General features: G+C 45.5%; 1 protein-coding gene across 2 annotated transcripts in view; it reads right to left on the bottom strand.

Annotated features, from left to right (window-relative positions):
• The window catches only part of LOC136863282 (uncharacterized), a 167581-nt gene that overhangs the window by 22681 nt on the left and 123467 nt on the right, over positions 1-21433 (bottom strand). For both annotated transcript variants that reach the window (XM_067139666.2, XM_067139667.2), the window contains exon 3: positions 4169-4397. In XM_067139666.2, coding sequence (XP_066995767.1) covers positions 4169-4397 — 229 coding nt within the window. The remainder of the gene's footprint in view (positions 1-4168; positions 4398-21433) is intronic.

The raw sequence follows: 21433 nt of genomic DNA, 5'->3' as shown, positions 1-21433 counted from the left end.
CAAACTCCGCTTCGGGACGCTTTATTTCAGCGGGAAAGTTCAGCCTATGTGAATGAACGTAATGAAGCAACGTGATGGATTCACAGCAATACATAGGAGAAGGGATGAGACCTCGAATCTTACTGGACTATGTGATATGGCTGATGGAAGGAGACTTTTGAACCGATATATACCACCGACAAGAGCTGGAGAGGATTGATACTCTTATTCTTACTCGTGAGCAGATTGTCACTTGTATTCGGACATTCTGATTCTGATTCTCACTCTTGGAAGATACTCTTACTACGATTCTACGTCTACACATCGGAGAAGATTTTAACTTAGTTCACTTCGCATCTGAGTATATTCTACTCAAAAGTTACTCTCATTGGGACTTGTTATCTCAATGACGAGAGGTAGTCAACGGGAGACCGGCTTTGACTAGTATAGGGCAGGAGAGCTTTTATTATGAATTTAGCTACGCTACTGTTCCGTAATACGGAAGAATACAAGTGTATTCTCTCCATGAACATAACCCATGATGGTTTTGCATTTAAAATTAGGACTCATTACGACTTTATGTAAGGATTACAGTAGGAAGTGTTAAGGACAGGAAATGTAGAAGTAGGACTGGAATCCAACAACAGAGAAGGCAGAGATCCACACATCATCAGCTTCAAGACAACAGAGTCTACATATGGTGAGCTTATGGCATAAGTTACTGCAAGTCTTCGCGCAACAGTTCATTTTTAAAATTAATTTCATTCAATTTTTCTTTTGCTTCCGTAAGTTCAGATGTCGTTAAAACGCCGTTACGTCACGTTTTTCATCTTAATAAATAGCTGTTTTAATTTGTATTTTATGAAATGATTATTAATGATCCTTAAATTCCAAGTTAGTGTACTTAATGATTTGTGTTCCGTTCACCTCACCCCTGGGAGTTTTTTGAGTCTCATTACGTATTATTATTATTAGTTATCTACTTTTGTTTTCAAGCCATAAGCTTGAAGACTGGCGCCCTTGGGATACTGTTTATGGAGAAACAATGACATATCATTTATTTATTTTAATATTAAAGTGACCCGCCACGTTATAATTTTGTCATACATCTGTGGGCCAAGTGGGTACGTCACAACTCCTTGAACTTTGTTTATGTTTCGAAGACTTCTATATATTGATGTTCTGTGCTTCTAATATTATCTATATTCTTTCTGATTATTATTCATGTTTTACGTTCGTCCCCACGATACTTGGAGTGTTAATTAAACACATAAATACACCATCCCTTTTCTATTATTCATTTAAGTACATAACCATCATCAATAACTACAATGTCATCCAGCTTAATGAGCTGCATGTATCTGAAGCACGCGGTACGTAAATTTAAAATACTGGCTTTCTTCCAGTATTTAAACAAATGAATTTCTTATCGGCTTTACAGGTAATAAAGACAGACAGAGCGAAACCCAAAAACAAAAAGAACAAACAAACAAACACTAGGCACTACATCTCTCCGAAAAATACTTAGCTAAATTATTTACCTCTAAATCTACTCAGTGTCCTCCCACACGCACGCGGATAGCCGGCAAACGTGCAGGAAGCACCGCACTACAAATTACCCTATTTCCCTATTCCCCTATTCCTACCAACCACCTAGAAAAAAAAATAGTAGACTGGTCTCTGCGTCAGTCCCGGTATGGAATACATGCCCACCAACCCGTTGATCGCAGGGACCAGGCTCGCCACGTGAGAACTGATCTTATTTCTCACCTACACCTGCTGACAATGTATTCCTTACCTACCATGTGTGCCAAGCCAGCTTGGCAGAAACCAGACCCATCACATGGCTTGTCATACACTTCCGCTATATACGTCGCACCTTCTCTGTTCATTGTCAGCTCACTACCTTCCCTCTTCTTTTTCTTTTCTTGCCGTGCAGACATGCTAAAGCCTAGCTTCTTTGGGTTGGGTCAAGCCCCAACCCCTCCCTCTTCCCTTGATACCCCACCTTCTCCTCTCTCGCACTATTCCCGCCCACTACATCTCACCTTCTTGAACTTAAGACTTAAACATCAACAATTTTTTTTTCACTTACACACAAACAGACAGTTTCCATTCCAAGTCCATCAGTTCACTCAGTCTTCACAATCTACAACACCACACTTGCCTCAAACTGTTAGACTTAATTTTTATACTGCGAATTTCTTTATCGATAAATAAAATCTGCATGAAGAATGTACTGGTACTTCGACTGTCATAAATATGATCAACCTACACAAGCCGTGCTACAATGATATTCCTTTTAAGTTTCGAGAAGTGAATTACCTGTTACCGTGCATCAAGTTTTATAAACATTTTAAAAAATGAAATGAAATGGCGTATGGCTTTTAGTGCCGGGAGTGTCCGAAGACATGTTCGGCTCGCCAGATGCAGGTCTTTTGATTCGACTCCCGTAGGCGACCTGCGCGTCATGATGAGGATGAAATGATGATGAGGGCAACACATACACCCAGCCCCCGTGCTACCGAAATTAACCAGTGATGGTTAAAATTCCTGACTCGACCGGAAATCGAATCCGGAACACCTGTGACCAAAGGCCAGCATGCTAACCATTTAGCCATGGAGCCGGACTTAAAACATTGATAATCAGTAACTGGACAATACCACTTCAGTCTTCTTATTGATCTTAACACAATGTAATTCGGGTTTTTCGTTCCTTGCTTCTTAACAAGGGAAGAGCGCGTACCGGGAAATCGCCGATCTTACGTAAATTTAAATGAGCCAGTAATAACACAATGGCAAAAGCACTTTCTTCGGAAATTAACTCGTGCGACCTACACAAAGCTTTAAAATTCGTATATTTATTTGAATTACCACTCTCGGCTACGCAGGCCGCTACTCGCACTATCAAATATCTGATTTGAGGCCACGCTGACATAAGCTTATAGTCATTGTGTGGGACTAGTGGTTGTATGTATGATGGTCACCAACATAGGCAAAGTTATTTTTGCATTGGGAGAAAAATAAAGAACATGTGATATTAAGCCGTTATCCTCGCTTCGTTAGATGTAGTTGGTGTAGAACCGTTTTGTGCTTTCAACATTTCTACCATGAGCAACAGTGTTGCAGAAGCTATAATAATAATAATTTCGTGTGGCTATTTCTAGCCGAGTGCAGCCCTTGTTAGGCAGACCCTCCGATGAGGGTGGGCGGCACCTGCCATTTGTAGGTAACTGCGTGTTATTGTAGTGGAGGATAGTGTTATGTGTGGTGTGTGAGTTGCAGGTATGTTGGGGACAGCACGAACACCCAGCCCCCGGGCCATTGGAATTAACCAATTAAGGTTAAAATCCCCGACCCGGCCGGGAATCGAACCCGGGACCCTCTGAACCGAAGGCCAGTACGCTGACCATTCAGCCAACGAGTCGGACGCAGAAGCTATAAGAAGTAACTTGCTTTCGTGTGCAACGTCCCTTGTTATACGTACTAATATACCGGGCAAGGTGGCACGTAGCTGAGAGCTTGCTTCCGCGAGATAGTGAGTTCGAACCTCACTGTCGGCAGCCCTGGAGATGGTTTTCCGTGGTTTCCCATTTTCACACCAGGCAAATGCTGGCTGAGGCTGTATCTTAATTAAGGCCATGACCACTTCCTTCCCACTCCTAGGCCTTTCCTATCCCATCGTCACTATAAGACCTATCTGTGTCAGTGCGACGTAAAGCAAATTGTAAAAAAATGTTATACTGATTAAATTTATTTTATTTTCACTATAACAATCTTATTCTATTGCCTATATCGACCCAGAATCAATGCAGAAATTAAGTTACTTCTCTTAACCCCGGTACGTAATTTTCACGACATGCTACGCAATTAATAACAAAATAGAAAAGTGAATCCAGCACGCGCCGCAGTCATGCGTAGCCAAGCGCGCCAGTTCAAATATGTGAACATCAACGCTTTCTGTAGGTCGCATGAGTTAATTTCAGAAATAGATAATTTGGCCGTTGTGTTATTCTTGGCTCACTTAACGTGTGTGCAAAATTAACGTAAGACCGTGAATGCCTGGTCCGTACCCTTCCATTGTAAGATGCACGTTGTTCGGATATTTAGTCGAAGGATATGCTATAAGAAAAAAATCTTCAACATCAATCTCAGAAAGTACAGGAAAAGGACGAATGAAACATATTACCTGCTGGTCAAAATAGAATTTCGCCCCTGCAACAAAGACTGTTGCAAGAGCAAATGATGCCCACATTCCACATTTGAATCGTCCAAGTGTTAACAGCTGTGCTTGCGCTTGGTTGTTGTGAGGCGGAGCATCACTAGTGCCATCTAACGGGAGATCCAGGAAGACACTGCTGTCCAGCTCAACGGCATGAGGTCCACTCGATCTAACAGGACTTGTGAGGAGACCATTACTGGGGAATAGAGAAACCAATATAAGACAGACCAAATATTCTCCAAAATAGCATCAGTACCAAAAAAGAATAAACTTTAACATTTGTATAGAATTCTAATCTAGAAGTGTTCAAAATATTCGAGATACGATTGCACTGCACTAGACAGCAAGCCCCTAAAAATAAATTGACCTTACAACGAGTAGAGTAGGCTTTGGATTAACAGCAGCTACTTTCACTAGCCTTGCTGGTTAACATTCGAGAGGTGGAGGATGTCCTGAAAATGGTTTTCCATTCTCCTGAACTAAGGCGAATGCCGGGACAGATCCTTTTATAATCCACGACTGCCACTCCCTCATCTTCTCCAACACTCAAATCATCACTTCAAATCTCCTTGGCCTGAGAGAGGGCATAACCCTCTAAGAGACCCGCTGTGCCCCATCAGGATAATAAGGATTGAAAACACTTTAGTACCTAGTAATAGTAGTAGACTCTTCTCCTTGTCTCACAGCGCCGCGGCGACATGTTTTGTCACTACGAACTGTTCACACTGTAACATTCAAGTGTCCAGCACTGTGCTACACCAAACGCTGCATGTGAGTTTATTGCTCTTGAAACCTTGTTAGCCAGGTAGACCGAAGCATAGCTGCAGGGTTTCGCTCCAGGACGGTAATGCCCTGGGGTTCAAGAACTTCGCAATCTTTTCTCTGTCAGGTCTTGGGGCTAAGACCGAGGAGGTGGGGTTGGTTTGGTTGGGTGAGTTTCTCTCTCTCTCTCTCCCTCAGTGAAGGCTAAGTTACTGGGTCAGGCCAGTTCCTTGCCTCCACCCCCCCCCCCCCCCGACCGTCCACTCTCTCTTTAGTCAGCAGAGACAGACCGCCTTTACTCGTGTCTAGCGTACAAGTCAGCATGTACCCGTTCACCCTTTACACGTCAACCACCTCCTTCTCCACAGCTGTCACCACTACTTCAACTAGCACCACCCGGATTGAATCGGCCTTCACAGACACAGCCACCGTAGCCTACCACAAGGGTGTTATGTCCTCCTTTGCAGACCTAAACTATCAGGTGCGGTATCACCCCGTGGCACCAGACCCTCAGTGGGATGCTGCGCGGGTCCAGCCAGTATGACACCTTCTTCCGCTCCTCCGGAAGACTCTCAAGCACCACGACGGCTGGCGTTCTCTCCAGATGCGACAAAACTGGCAAATACCGAAAAATCTTCAACTCTCCCCATGGAAACTGAAGCTCAACACTCTCTGTCACTCCACCTCCCCCACCACTGAAACCACCCTAATTTCCGGGGCCCACCGTCCCATTAACAGCCCTGTTTTCTTCACCTTTTCTTCCCCAGTGAAAATACACACATTTTACTCACAAACCCTTCATTGGAATACCCCATCCCACTCCATATTTTCCAGCTTGCAAAAGATTAACATGCGCCCCGATGAATGTGCTGACATACGCAAGACTTTAAACGGCGCCATAATTAAGCTTAATGGGAATGTTGTGGCCAGGAAACTGACCCAATCCATAGTGGCAGCTCAGCTCAGCTCAGGCACCCCCTTTCAGCTCTCGTCGCAGTCATCAGCAAGACCCCATCTCAGCCACCCAGGCACAGCCTCTTTAGCTGCGTCATGCGTGGGGTGGACCCCGCCATCACGGACTAATCTATCATCGCTGCATTAGGAACGCATCTGGGCCCAACTTTATGGTGAGGATCCTCCTACCTTCACTAGCAGACGTCGACAGAGTGCCGGCGAGTGGCGTCTCCATTCAACGTCACCACCACAAGGTGGAACCGTCTCAAACCGCACCGCAGCTCATCTGTTGTGAGCGGTGACTCACGCACAACGCACACACCAACAACCAGTGTAGAGCCCCAAGCCCTCAAAGTGGACATTGCTTACAACAGCACCCAACACCTTAATGTACCAATACGCAGCAAATCCCACACTGCAACACCTGCAGAGAAACACACCCAACCTGCTCTCGCCGTTGCAATACTCGTCCCGCCCTTCCACCTAAGTAGCCAGAGCGTGTCGCACCTATCTATCCAGTTGATACCGCTCCCACTCCCACCCGTTAACTCTTCCCACCACCCATTGTAGAGGATATGATCCGATTCATTACCACATCCCTGTACAATATCCAGTCATATAATTGTCTGAGCGCACCTCCAGGCCACCACAAAGCAAACTCTCAACGTCCACTTTCAAACCTCTCATTCCCGTCAAATGTCAACCCCTCAGACATTTATGGATAAACATCTCCACTCACCTCTACCTCCTCAGCCCCGTAATTCTTCTCATCTACAAGCACTTGAGCGACTGTTCAACTAAGTGGGTAAAAAGTTAGGAATGTTAGAAATTACAAACATTCCAAGGCGGGGTTCTTTACCAACGATACTTCATACTTCGAAGGACTATACGTTATCTTATTCCTTCCTTCATCTTATTTCCTCTTGTCTTCTCATAACACCCTCTTTACGCTCTCCTCATAATCATTCATCATTTCATACATTCATTGGCTGACTCATATCTTCATCACGTACACAGTTTCCCCCACCCCCACCCCACATGATCATCTATTCATTCTGCCATCCAAATCTATGCCAACCACTCTTCATCATACACATATCCATTCCATAATCATCCCCAATCATCCATATCGGAACAACCACAGTCCTCTTTCCTTACACTACAATAACATCACAACCTCATTACAGCACGCCAATCAACGAGACATCCGTCATCAACAAATCGTCATCACACCTTACTAAAACTGCACTTCGCCTTAGCTAAGAGGCATTCTATCCTAACCATAGTTATTTTAATTCCTTCCACCTCACTTTCTCCACACCTCATTTCAAATACACCTCGTCTCCTAGCTAGAGAGCAGGTTTTTCCCCTCTAGGCGGACCGCCTTAACTTTTCAGGGTGAGGAATGAAAACTTTCTATGGATGTATTGTTACGAATAAAACATCGCGTCTTTTACCCAGGTAATTTAATGTAGGATGGAACAATCAGTACACACACATACACACAATTATGTTTGAAAACTGATGACAACAGTTCCTTGATTAGTGGTTATTTACAAGTCTCTAGTGCTCACACAACAGATAGCCCGGCTCGCTGGTCTTACCTAAGACGGGCGATAATCCCAATTGGCAGGCCTCACTTTCACTTGGCTCCGCAAGCTTAGCCACTTCGCACAACAGCTGCACGTGGTCAGATTTGAACACACAGGCCGTTAGCAATCACGACGCACGACGACTGTTCCTTGACTCGACTCCAGATTTGTCCACTAACTTACACAATCAACAAATTCAACTCAGTTGACTCACAGTCAGTGTGACTGATCCTCACAGTGAATTAAACACTGGCAACTAAACAGCGGACACATAACATCAACAACTCAACAGTGCTAACCAGGATGAAACCTGGAACACCTCGCGCAACTCGAAACTTGTCTGCCCTTTTCTCTGCACATCTCCAATTATTTTTTTTTTCGGCCTGGAGGCTCACCAACTCTAACTTTGCTGCCTCGACGAATGCAAAAAAAGCATATAAGGCTGACACCAAGATGGAAGTCGGCCTCCCCACTCTATATGTCTGTCTCGCCAGGAATGTCAATCCAGCTATCCCCGAAGAAGAAATTGAAGCAGAACTCCGTACGATTGGCATCCACCATGCCATACGATCTTCCTCCGGCCCAGGGCCATCAACTGGTGTGCTACTCTATACTCCATCTGCCGATCACTTCTGGAACGCTGTTGATAATGGCGTTTATATCCAAAGCAGGCTCCATCGAGTAGAAGAAGTTCCGGTAACAACTACATCAGCCCAGCCAACTGCCTATACCACAGCCAAGCCTACAAGTACGCCATCACAGGGATCACCACAACTACAGAATTCGACAAATTTCTACACCACTCTCATTACCACCACCACGACCACCACCGACACATCGACCACTCCGACATCTACCCTCCATACTTCCCAGATCGCTGTTACAACAGTTGTCCCATGCCACCCACCTTCACGAATGACCTCTTCACTCCTCACTTCCCCCATCCCTCCACATCACTATGTATTTCCTGGAACAACGAATACTACAGTCGACGCACCGCCTTCGCCAGCTTCACCCAGAACAGCAGCCTCCGCAACATCATCGACCTCGCAGCCACCAACAACTTCTCACAGAATGTCCAGCTGTGTTATCCGTGTAGTAGACCCGGCTCTCTCCGAAAGGACCATACTTCACCAATTACAAGCTGAAGACATCCCAGTCCGCCGAGTCTTCCGCATCAAAAATGCAACAGGGCCAACATTCATGGTACGCATCCATGCCCCGAGCGCCATAGATGTTCAAGACCTCATCGACCACGGAGCTTACATATATGGCAAATGTCATAGAGTAGAACCGTCCATCTCTCCCCCCCCCCCCAATTCTGCCAGACATCCCACCAACAATTCTCCCCGCCGCCCCCAGGGAGCCAACTTCTCACCTCGTCAATCTGTCAGTCCACCTCCTCACCCATATAGCCTCTTTCATTACCCACCTCCGCCACTCGATATCATCCGATACTTAATATCTTCCCTTCATAATCTCACTCCGTCCTTGCACCTCCTCACCTTTCAATACTATCCTCGTAATCCTCTCTAAATTTCAATCCTAGCGAAAACCCCCTAAAATTCGCATATCCGTAGCCCACCTCATTAAATTTGTCACACCACTCTTCCCATCTCACACATTCCTTGTTCCTCACAGTTCTCTTTGCTTCTCTTGGCCCGAGCGAGCGCGTCACGCTCTAAGGGGCCCGCCTCGCCCTCCCGGCTAGGAATGAAAACGAGTAAAAAAGAAGAAGAACCAGGATGACGTCGATAGATGCAGAGTGGGTTGTTGTCCTATATGCTCTGTACTCTGACCGGCCAACCGAGCAGAGGAAGTTTGGCCACGGCTGTAGCGTGGCTCTGCGCCTCTGCATTCGGGAGACGGGTCTGGGGCACAGTGCCGGACTTCACGCCTGGTCCCACCCGTCGGCTGTCCTGAGAATGGTTTTCCGTGGTTTTCCATTCACCTGCACTAAGGCGAATGCCGGGACAGTTCGTAGTATAGGCCATGGCCGCCCACCCCGTCACCTTCTCCACACATCTCCTTCACCGCAACAAATCTCCCGGCCTGAAAGACGGCGTCACCGTCTATGAGGCCCGCCTCCCCCTGAAGGGGAGAAATGAAAACGTTTAGTAGTTAGTTAGTTAGTAGTACTTGGATGAGGTCTTTAATCGACCTCTCTGAAGCGGACATCGCAAATCTTCGCAGAAGAACCTCCTCGTATTTTTGATCGGACGGGTGGCTATCCATCTTTACTACAAGCTCCCGCCGACCTGAACAAAGCAAGCAGGCCGACTCCAAGTTGGAAGTTAGCCTTCCCACTACCCTACTCTAACATGACTACCACCACCATCACCACCACAACAACCTCCGCTCTCACATTTCCCCACCATCTTCTGACGACCATCACGTCTTCCCATCCTTCACCCATCATGTCCACATCTCTTTCCGTGTTATCAACCCTTCATCTTACCAGTGTCCCACCTCCCCCGCCCCCCTCGCTATTTACGCCGCCCATCTACTCCCTCTGCACCGCCACAGACTCCGTTCCCATCACCTACAGCCGCACCAGCAGCAGCCACCAGTCAACCATCGTCACCGCCATCAACATCAGCTACAACCACCGGTTCAGTTGCGTCGTTCGCGGCGTCGACGCACTCCTCCCGGCAGCAGAAGTCCAATGTCAACTCCGCCTTAACGCCATACTAGTCCTGAGGGCGTTTCGAATCTACAACCCCAACGGACCAACATACTTAGTGCGCCTGCAGCTACCCACTGCAGCAGCCGTCGATCATCTCGTCGTCAACGGTGGATCCCTCTACGGCCGTCTTCATAAAGTTGAACATTCTCGTTCACCTCCCCAATCTCGACATCCCCTCACCACACCACGTCGCCGCACCCGGCCTGATCCTCCTCCCTTTCAACCTACACACCACGTCCGTCCACCTTCTCCACCTATGAATATCTCCTTTCCACCACCACCGAGACTCGAAAATCTCCGACACCTCACAACTGTACTCTATCACATCGCCTCCACACTACACCACCTCACCCTTCCCCGCAACTTCCCTACCGGCACTCCTGTGTAAATCTCCACTTCTTCCCATCTCCCTAGCCAAGAGGCCCCAACAATACTCCTTCCTCAATTTTTCACTTCCTTTTTCCATCTTAATCCCCCCATCGCACCGCCTAGTTCTCCACACAGCTCCGGCCCGGGAGACGGCGTTATCGTCGTTGTTCGTTGTCCGTTGTCGTAACCAGGATGAGGTCGGTAGATGCAAAATGGGTCTCGGCCCATATGTGGCCACGGCTGGTCTGTGGTCCAACAGCTCTGCACTCTGGCCGGCCAACCGAGCAGAGGAGAAGTGGCCACGGCTCTGCCGTGGCTCTATGCCTCTGCATTCGGGAGACGGGACAGGGCTGAACCTCACGGCTGGCTCAATCGTCGGCTGTTCTGAGAATGCTTTCCCGTGGTTTTCCATTCTCCTGCACTAAGGTGAATGCCGGGACAGTTCCTAGTACAGGCCACGGCAGCCAACCCCCTCACCTTCTCCGAGCATCTCCTTCGCCGTAACAAATCTCCCGGCCTGAGGGACGGCGTCACCGTCTATGAGGCCCGCCTCATTGTAATAGTAGTAGCCAGGATGACAAAACTCCTCTCAACAGCGACCATTTTCCACACAGTGACTCCACGCCGAAACAGTACTCAGTAAATGAAATGGCGTATGGCTTTTAGTGCCGGGAGTGTCCGAGGACGAGTTCGGTTCGCCAGATGCAGGTTTTATATTTGACGTCCGTAGGTGACCTGCACGTCGTGATGAGGATGAAATGATGATGAAGACGACACATACGCCCAGCCTCGGTGCCAGCGAAATGAACCAGTTATGGTTAAAATTCCCGACACTGCCGGGAATTGAACCCTGGGCCCCTGTGACCAAAGGCCAGCACGCTAACCATTTAGCCATGGAGCCGGACACAGTACTCAGTACCCCACGTTAACACACACACACACACACAACACTCCACGGCAGTACACACATACAGGGTCTCTCATATAAACCCAGACAGAATGCATGGTGTTTGTGCTCTGGGCTACGGCAGCTGCAGTATGGGAGGCGCGCGCATAGTTCTTGACCTTCCAAGCAGGCTACACGTGTTCGACCTGCAAGCATGAGTCGCCAGTCTGAATCTCAGCTGTTAACATGGTGAGATAGTTATCATTGCAACACCGTATTTTCATATGTAAAATGTCAGGTTTCATCTTTATGGTCCACCGGGCGAGTTGGCCGTGCGGTTAAGGGCGCACAGCTGTGAGCTTGCATCCGGGAGATAGTGGCTTCGAACCCCACTGTCGGCAACCCTAAAGATGGTTTCCCGTGGTTTCCCATTTTCACACCAGGCAAATGCTGGGGTTTTACCTTAATTAAGGCCACGGCTGCTTCTTTCCAATTCCTAGGCTTTTCCTATCCCATCGTCGCCATAAGACCTATCTGTGTCGGTGCGACGTAAACAAATAGCAAAAAAAAATCTTCATGGTCGTGTGAACAGTCATTACTCTCGCTATTGGTGCACAGAAAATCCTAATGGAGTTTACAAAGTCCCTCATGATAAGAAGATTGGTGTTCGGTGTGCTGTTAGTGCAAGACGAATAATTGGGCCTATTGTTTTCGAGACGACAGTAAATGCAGACGTACCAAGATGACATTTTGACATCGTTCTTCCATCAGTTAACGGAAGAAGAAAAATCGCGTGGGTAGTTCAACAAGATTCAGCCCCTGAACATACAGCAGACAATTCCCGTCTTACAATCTCGGAAGTGTTTGCAGACAGAATGATCAGTGCCGGTCTATTTCCTCCTCGTTCTCTAGATTTTAAAGTGTGTGTGATTTTTTACTTGTGGGGTGAACTGAAAGAAAAAGTGTATCGAACAAATCGTCATGCATTACGAATGAAATCAGAAAGACGACAGTGGCAGAAATCACTCGCATCAGCCAGCGTGTGGTTACCAGATACAATGCCTGTACAACCGGTATAAGGACGACACTTCCAACATCTTTTATAAGGTAAGATTTTATACACGCTTAAAGCAGGGCGGCCGCGCGTGACAAAGTTCGGCTGAGGCAGCTGTCGTAGCGCAGAGTATAAACGCCGTGCGTTCGGTCTGAGTTTATATGACAGACCCTTTAGTACCCGACTCAGTACCCCAACAACACTCTGACACTGACTCCAGTGGGACACCTACCACACCAACTCCGACGACAGCCGGCACTACTGCTGCCCCAACTCCGCTACACACAGTCTGTTCGCGGCGAACCTATTTTACGTTCCCGGTGATAAAGTTCCCAACTTTCCGGCTGTGAGCACCCGTTGACTCACTAGTTCATTCCAGGAAATACCGAAAGGAGCTAGAGACAGAGGAGTGGCACGTAACAGTGTGTATTGACCTTACTTTAGAACCTTTTACATGAGAAGCAAACTGGAGCAGGTATTGTTGGGAGTTCAGAAGAATGCACATGGCCAGTGAGGCACGGGGCGAAGGGGTTTTCACCAGCAGAGCCAGTGACGCAATGGTTACTATAGCAACCCCGCTACTACCCAGGCCACTTTACATTATCTTCTACTGGCAGCTCTTCACTCTTGTCAGTTGTAATTCAGCAAACTGCAAAGTGTGAGTCAATGTTTTCGTGTAGCAGATAAGAGCCGATCTGTCTGGGCAGGACAGGAAGTTCGTGCTTGCAAGCCACATTCCTCATTCTTGCATTCTTCTCATCTCTACACAGTAGGAAGACCGCTGTACACTATAGCATAAGTCTATAAGATTAAAATAAGGTATCTAAGCAAATACAATATGTTATGAGCTTCTAGTGGATGTCTGTCAGTTTAATTACTTTAAAAAACCGTGTAGAAAGAATAACGACGTTTGGATAATATTTTGAAATTACGCGAGTTGCAATGGATCTTCTCAAAAGAGTACATGTTTCTGCCATGCAGCACCAGTCTACAAAATACTTGCTTTTACTCATCTATAACGTTGGTTCCCCAAATATCAACTGCTGAACCAGAATACTTATAGCTTCTTTTTTTCCTTTTGGCATGATTGCTGGTGGTTACTAGTCTACATACAATGACGAAATGAAATTATAGATTATAGATCCAACATAGCGGCGGCGCCGGCGATTTCGCAATGCAATAAACAGGCTTGCCAACGTCGGTGCATTATCCACAGATACTGAATAACACGAAAGGTGGACGGTAAAGATAGGTTAGAGCAAACAAATATTGGTCTGAAGTGGTTAGGTCCTGCTAGTTACAAGACCACAGGGACAAAGGAAATGGTGGCATTATTTAGTTTCAGGCTGTCTCTGTTTTAATTCTTCTGTATCAGTAAGAATACTTTTTGTGGTGGGTAGGTCAATCCCTGCCATCTACTGAGGAAGGATATCTCCTCTCTGCTACTTCAGGTCTCGTAAAGCATTATGTTTCAATGATTCCAACATCTGAACCGAATACCAAAATACCACCGAAAAAACTACACGTTGTCAAATTCTTGTTAATCAACAACACCGCACCGTAGATGGTTCCGGCGGCGAATGGAATTTTTTATATGTTCATTTCTTTGCATTGTTGTACCGATTTGAATATCAATATTATATGATGTTTTATATAAAATAATAATAAAAAAGTCAATTAAGCATTTATATGGACATATGTCAAGAATATGCGCATATTCCGTATATATGCATGTTTTGTTTGTATCAGGAAACAATATGCCCACAAGAAATAAAGGCAATTTATACCATTTGAAATCGAATAGATAAATTTTATATTCCATATAAATATGCCCAAATCTGACCTCTAGTCATGACTAGTCGATATGAGGCTTCATTTCTCCGCTACACAGAAGTCGTTCTCGTTATCCTTGTGTAGCTCAATGGGGAATACCAACGAGAAAACTGATGTTTTTTTATCAACATTTAATTTGGCGTATTTCATTTAACCTTCTCAAGACCAATGTACACAGTCCACAGTAACTTCTTCTAATGCTTCAGCTTAATTTATAACCTGGTCGAAAGTCTTGCAGGTATGCATGGGCTACACTGCTTCTGCTTTAAGTGGCATAATGGCATTTTAAAAGTAGTTTTTAACGTGAAAGACTAAATGAGTTATCGCCTGGCTGAGCATGTGCTATGTGAAGTAATTGTAAAATATCTCCATTTCATAAGTAAATAAATGTTACTTAATGTTATATAAGTATATGGAACACAATTTACCTCTTTAAAATTATTTTCATAAGAGGTTAAAATAGTTAATGTAATGTTATTACATCTTGCACGTGATTATGGACATGTCTGAAATGTAAATAAAAATTAAGAAAATACTTTCTACAAAGATAGTGGGTTTATGTATCTTTTCAGAAGACCAATTATTATAAAATAATGTGTTCTTCCTCTAGGGAATAATATATTCAGGTTTGAAAGAGTTAATTGCTGATGAATCATTACGAAATTTTCACTACATTTGTCCATACATTCTTACTTAACTATTACCTAGTGCTACCTGATAGTAAAGAACCTCTGGGAAACAGACTCTAATCCATAGAATATAACCGGTTGAGAAGCATATCATTTACCTGTGCGCCAGGAATTACTTTATGTGCGGAGAGGGATTATCGCTCTTGTTGCCTGAAATAACTTCCAACGAGAATATTCTAGATAAAATTCCTAATTTTCCTTTACAGCACATAGAAGTGGTTCTTGGTGTAAAACCATGTTTAGGGGTGTCGAACGTGAAGCTTAAACCCACCTTCTTCCGAAAGCACGAACATGCGAGATTTTCGAAACGGACGCCTCTTGGGTTAGGATTCCACATAAAACTATTGGTCTTGTGACTTGTGATCACAAGATTTAGAATTACGTAAAACTGCAAGCTCGTTTGTAGATTGAAAGTTTAAGACTCACCTAACAGTAGCAACTCCGCTTAATGGTACCGAAGAAGGTCAAAAATACCTACTATGTATTGTTTAAGTAAGGTGTTAATTGATGTAATTATGAGATGTGATTTGATTTTTCAAATTTCACTATTTATTTTCGCAAGATTGCGGGTTCAAAATCGGCAGAGGTAGTCGATTTCTCTTCTTCTTCATCTTCCTGGTAATCTTCCCATCTTTCGCCCTCCCTCAGACAATTCATCCACCACTTTTCAGGTTGGCCTCGAGGCCGTTTTCCATCTGGGCTGAGCGTAAGTGCTCACTTCGCGATAGATTCTGCATCAGCTTTGGCCACGTGATCATACAACATCAGTCTTATCTCTCATTTTGTTGGGAATTTGGGCAACTCTAAGAGTGTTTCTTACCTCTTAGTCCTTAGTATGGTCTACTCGCGTGACTCCCACCGTCCACCTAAGTAAGCAATCTCTGTTACGGAGCAGAATCTGCTCGTGTCTCTTTATCGCCGGAAAAAATTCCACTCCATACAGAATCACTGGGTGAACGATTGTGCGGTAGATCTTCGCTTTGAGAGACAGTGGGTTCTTGCAAGTCACTAAGGACGCCGCCCGTGACCTGGTGCCACTTCAACCAGGCGGCATTACCTCGAGCTCGAGCTTTTACAAATGTGCCACCGTCAGCTGTCACGCTGGAGCCAAGGTAATGGAACGCAGATATCTCCGATAGTGGGATGTCGTCGTCCAATATTAATCCATTTGTCTGGGTGGCCCACACTAGATTTCTATTTAGCTGCAATCCAAATGTTTCAAGCCTTGGTTTCTACAGGGTTATCAATTCATTAAGCCTGTTTCGTGAGTCGCAAGGCAGCATAACGTCATCTGCATAGAGAATGGTCTATAGATGGCGCATTTGCAGGTCCGCGTTTAGTATGTCCATGCACAGGATGAACAGGAGTCTCGGCAGGGTGAATCCTTGATGAACTACTCGAATGTCAAATACTGCTGTGACGCCAGCTGCACAACGGACAGAGCTTGTAGAGTTGTGGTAGACGAGTTGAACTCAGCGGACATACTGTCCTGGGGCACCATGGGTACGGAACGATTAACTGATGATTTCATGGGGGATGCGGCCAAATGTCCCATCTAAATCTAGAGAGGCCATATAGACCATTCTCCTCTTCTCTCTGTGGCTCTCTGCCAGCAGCCGGGCAGCATGGATAGCATCTGTCGTTCTGCGGCCTTTAACGAAGCCACATTGGTTTGATTATATAGTAATGATGCACTTGGTGGGCGTCAATCACAGGTCAAAGATTATCATGGTGTGGCAGACTAGACGAATTGGGCGGAAGTTGGCGCAGATATCACCCGTGCCTTGTCACCTGGTCTTCCAGGTGGATGGTATGCCATTGTCTCAGTGAATTTGTTGAAGTATTTTGCTAAATATTCAGTTCCGCATTGCCTTACTTCCTTCCAAACTTCAACAGGGATGTCATCAGGCCCAGTCTTCGCTGATTTTCATTGCGCGGATGGCAGCTGCAACCTCGGCAGGCGTGATGGGTGGAACTGCACCAAGCACTGGACTGGCTGTGGAGAGAGTTGGATATGGGGACTCCTCATTACCAGTGACATTAATGTGTTCACGCCGGCGTCTGAGAAAATCCTCTGGGTTTCGACGAAGCTGTCCATGTTCTTCATTGATGTGGATGACATGACCGACATCTTCACTAGCACGATAACCAGATGGAATGGCATATGGCTTTTAGTGCCGGGAGTATCCGAGGACAAGTTCGGCTCGCCAGATGTAGGTCTTTTGATTTGACTCCCGTGGGCGACCTTCGCGTCGTGATGAGGATGAAATGATGATGAAGACGACACATACACCCATCCCCGTGCCAGCGGAATCAACCAATTATGGTTGAAATTCCCGACCTGCCGGGAATCGAAACCGGAACCCCTGTGACCTAAAGCCAGCTCGCTATTTACCCAAGGAGCCCGGCGATAACGAGATCTGATGATGCTATATATAGTACTGGCTCCTCTGGATTGATCTAATCGTTCATATAGGTCACGAAAGTAATTGTCCTTGGCGGTCGCTACTGTTCATTTAATGACGGATTTGAATTCCCTAAAGCGGACCAGATCGTGTCAGCTCTTGCTGACGATGTTCTTGGAATTCACAGCGTGCTGAACCTCGTCGTTCCACTACCAGACCTGTTGGTCCACGAAATGCTTTCCTGATTTCGCCATTCCTACTATTTCTTTCGCAATCGGTTTAATTCGTGCATGATCATACCCATGTATCCTTCACAAGGCGGTCAGTATTCAGGAGCAGACAGATGGTGTCCATTAGATCTGTTACTTTGTCATGAATCTTCCGCCACTTGATGCATTCTGCAGTGGTGTCAGGTCAGACCGGTGAGTAAAGGTGAAGCTGAAATTCAAGAACCATTATTCTATGCTGAGGAGCAATGTTGTTCGATTTGCGATTACTAGCCGCAGATACTTCCTTTTCACCATCCAGTAATCGATTTGCGACTTACTACGGCCACTTCTATATGTGATAATGTGGGATAGGCATTTCTTAAATAACGTATTTAATTTTGCCAAGTCGTATTCCAAGCTGCGTTCACCAAACCTGAATCCACCATGCACTCATTCGAAACCATCCCTTGAACAGCCAGCATGGCTGTTAAGTTCTCCACTGGTTAGCAGATGTTCCCTGGCATCAATAGAGTGGATGTATCACTCCAGTTTCGTCCAGACTCCATACTGTTCCTCTAATGGGCATCCTATCTGTGGTGCATAACAAGAGACGATGCGAGCTATTGTTGACCTGGTGACAACTCGGATACCAATAAGCGATCGGAAATACGGTCGACGTAGGTGATGTTAACTCACAGACTCTCGGAGATGGCAGTTGCCACGCGATTTCGGCAGGGTGTTGTGCCATAGTACAAGAACTTGTATCCTTCACCAATGTTATAGGTTTTCGCACAATTCTACTTTGTCCACTGGATACATGCAATGTCTACCCGTCGTAGCTTGAGTTATTCTGCCAACCGGTGACTGCGTCCTGTCATTGTCCCAATTTTTATAGACGCAAATCGGGTAATTTAGCTGCTCCGGCCTTGGAAAGCTAGCCCTTCCCACCGTTTGGGCGACAGCGGATTTCTGAAGGCTAATAAAGGAAACCTCGGCACTCCATGTCGTACGACGTCGGCATGTTAAAGATCTCTGGTGGCACATTTGGAGTCCACTCGCAAAATTAATTTAATACTGAGCCATAGGCCTCCCAATTGAGTTTTGCGTCACTAATGCGATCTGGTGGAGTAAAACGGAACGTCAAAATTGACATGCGGGCAGCCTAGATGGTATCACCTGTATATGGCGGCACCTGGTGGCTGAAGCCATTCAATTATTATTTTCATTATTAATGAAATTTGGCACTAAGGCTAATTCCTCTATTTGCAAATAAAGCATTGATAATTAATTGATTTACATTCTGATATCCAGAACCACTTTCAAACACTATCAAAGTGTAAAGTTAATTACATTTTGTGATTGCACCGAACCCTTCCTTCTACCATATTTTCAAACCCACTAGGGCTGATGCCAGTTAGTTCTGGAGAATGAAGAACTACTACTAGTTAGTAGTTATTTGTTTAGTAGTTCTCTACATCCATTGATGTGTGAGACAGATTTGACGCCAAGTGCAGCTACTCTGTAATTCAATGACTCGGCTGATATTCTCCTGTTATGACGTTGTTGTGATTCTCTTAGCCGGAATTCGTACAGTCGGTTCCTACCGTGGAAAACTCGGTAAACCGAGTCCCTGCCATAAAAGGTGTATGGGTGAAATTAGTCCCGGCTAAATTTCGTCATAACAAACTCTTTCCACACGCTTTCTCCAGACATGGAATTGGCAACCAACTAGTAGCCTACAACTAAATAGTTGGTTGGTGTGGTTACAAATTTTGTCACATTTTATGGTTAAACAAAAACATTTTGTCACTTCACTTTACATAATTTTAATGTACTGGAAGGAAATAGTAATAATGTTAATGGCTTTACGTCCCACTAACTACATTTTCGGTTTACAGAGACGCCGAGGTACCAGAAATTAGTCTCGCAGGAGTTATTTTACGTGCCAGTAAATCTACCGACACGACGCTGACGTATTTGAGCACCTTCAAATACCACTAAACTGAGCCAGGATCGAACCTGCCAAGTTAGGATCAGAAGGCCAGGGACTCAACCGTCTGAGCCACTGAGCCCGGCTGTACTGGAAAGAACGTTGAACGAAACTGCTTCTTTCTTGATTCGCCACTTCATTATTTCCATTTCAATCCTTCCTTCTCTTCGACTGATTTTTCCTTTTAGCCTTGCTTCTCAATGAAACATAAGAGTTTGACTGGATGTCCTTCGGTGTATGGATAAAAGAATATACAGTAATATATTCGGATAGTTACTATAAAATAACGCATTCAAGCGAGAATGGAAAGACTCGAAAATTTGATCTTATTGCCAGTCTTCATAACTGCAATATTCTATAGAAGAAAATTCATATTTTAGATTGCCAACTTGGCATGCGTATTATGAACAAAAATAACTATTAATTTTGAGATATTTTACAAAACTGCAACGCCATAATAAGTTAAATACATCTCCCAGCGTTTTTATCAAGTACACTGAGACCCAGTTTGCCTTTACCATTATCATTAGTTTAGCTACTCGAAAATAAGTAAGCCAGAACTCGGGATTAACCTTACCTACTGGATTTCTGCATCTTGAATTACTCCAGCACATTTCATGTGGTACCAATATTTTAGTTTATTAGTAGTGTATTTTGTAATGCATGCCTTTGCTGGTGACACCGAGTGTTTACAATGCACTGTGTCTTCTGATACGGGCGAGGACAAATTCCTTACCTTCATTTTCCTATCTTAGTCTCTTTGACAATTTGAAAGTGACTGAATTATGAACGATGCTAGTAATGCCATTACTTATGCAGCCAGTCCCTGTCATGAACGGTGTGAAAATGTCGCCCACAGGGGCGGCGAGGAAAGTAACGGAAAATGTCCTCACTCCTCATTCCCTCGTACCCCTCTTCAGTGACGCCTAGGCCATCTGTGATAGCTTATGACGGAACTGTTGAGGTTACAACTAGACTTCGGGCTGACTACGCAAGAAACAAACAAACAAACAAATATATATAAGGCGTGATCAAAACTTTTCCGTCTGAGGGCGTTACCGCAGCGGACATGCAACGTAGCGCGACTCCAATGCGGGTATGTAAGCACGGACATGTAGGCAAAGGGATTAGTGTGGCTGTCGTGTCGTGCTGAAGAGTGTGCGTTAAATGCGGCCACATGAACTATGGCGACGTTATTATCAAGTGCGTCCAAACAGGACCAACGTGCAGTTATTCTGTTCTTGGCTGCCGAAAAACAAACACTGGTGGACATCCATCGGAGAATGAAGACTGTGTATGTCGAAGAAACCGTTGTGGAATGTTGCACCAAGTTCCGCGCAGGTCGCGATTCGACAGAAGACGCCGGTCAATCTGGGGGGCCAGACTCATCCATTAAGGACGCCGGTGGATGAGGCCTATAGTCCTTATCTCTCCCCATGCAATTATCACGCCTTTGGTCCACTCAAAAAAGGCCTTGAAGGGTCGACGCTTCCTGGTCAGGATGTGCAGCAGGTGGTTACGGAGTTCTTCACGCAGCAGGACAAGGTGTTTTACCAAACGGGGATATTCAACCTCGTGCGTCGGTGAGACGAGTGCCACCGAGCTCGGTAGCTGCAGTCGCTTAAGTCCGGTCGTTATCCAGTATTCGGGGGATAGTAGGTTCGAATCCCGCTGTCGGCAGCCCTGAAGATGGTTTTCCGTGTTTTCCTATTTTCACACCAGGCAAATACTGGGGCTGTACCTTAATTAATGCCACGGCGGCTTGCTTCCTAGCCCTTTTCCGTCCCATCGTCGTCATAAGAC

The sequence above is a fragment of the Anabrus simplex genome, chromosome 2 (genome assembly GCF_040414725.1).
Source record: "Anabrus simplex isolate iqAnaSimp1 chromosome 2, ASM4041472v1, whole genome shotgun sequence".
Classification (NCBI taxonomy): Eukaryota; Metazoa; Arthropoda; class Insecta; order Orthoptera; family Tettigoniidae; genus Anabrus; species Anabrus simplex.
This window is presented reverse-complemented; position numbering and strand designations above follow the sequence as displayed.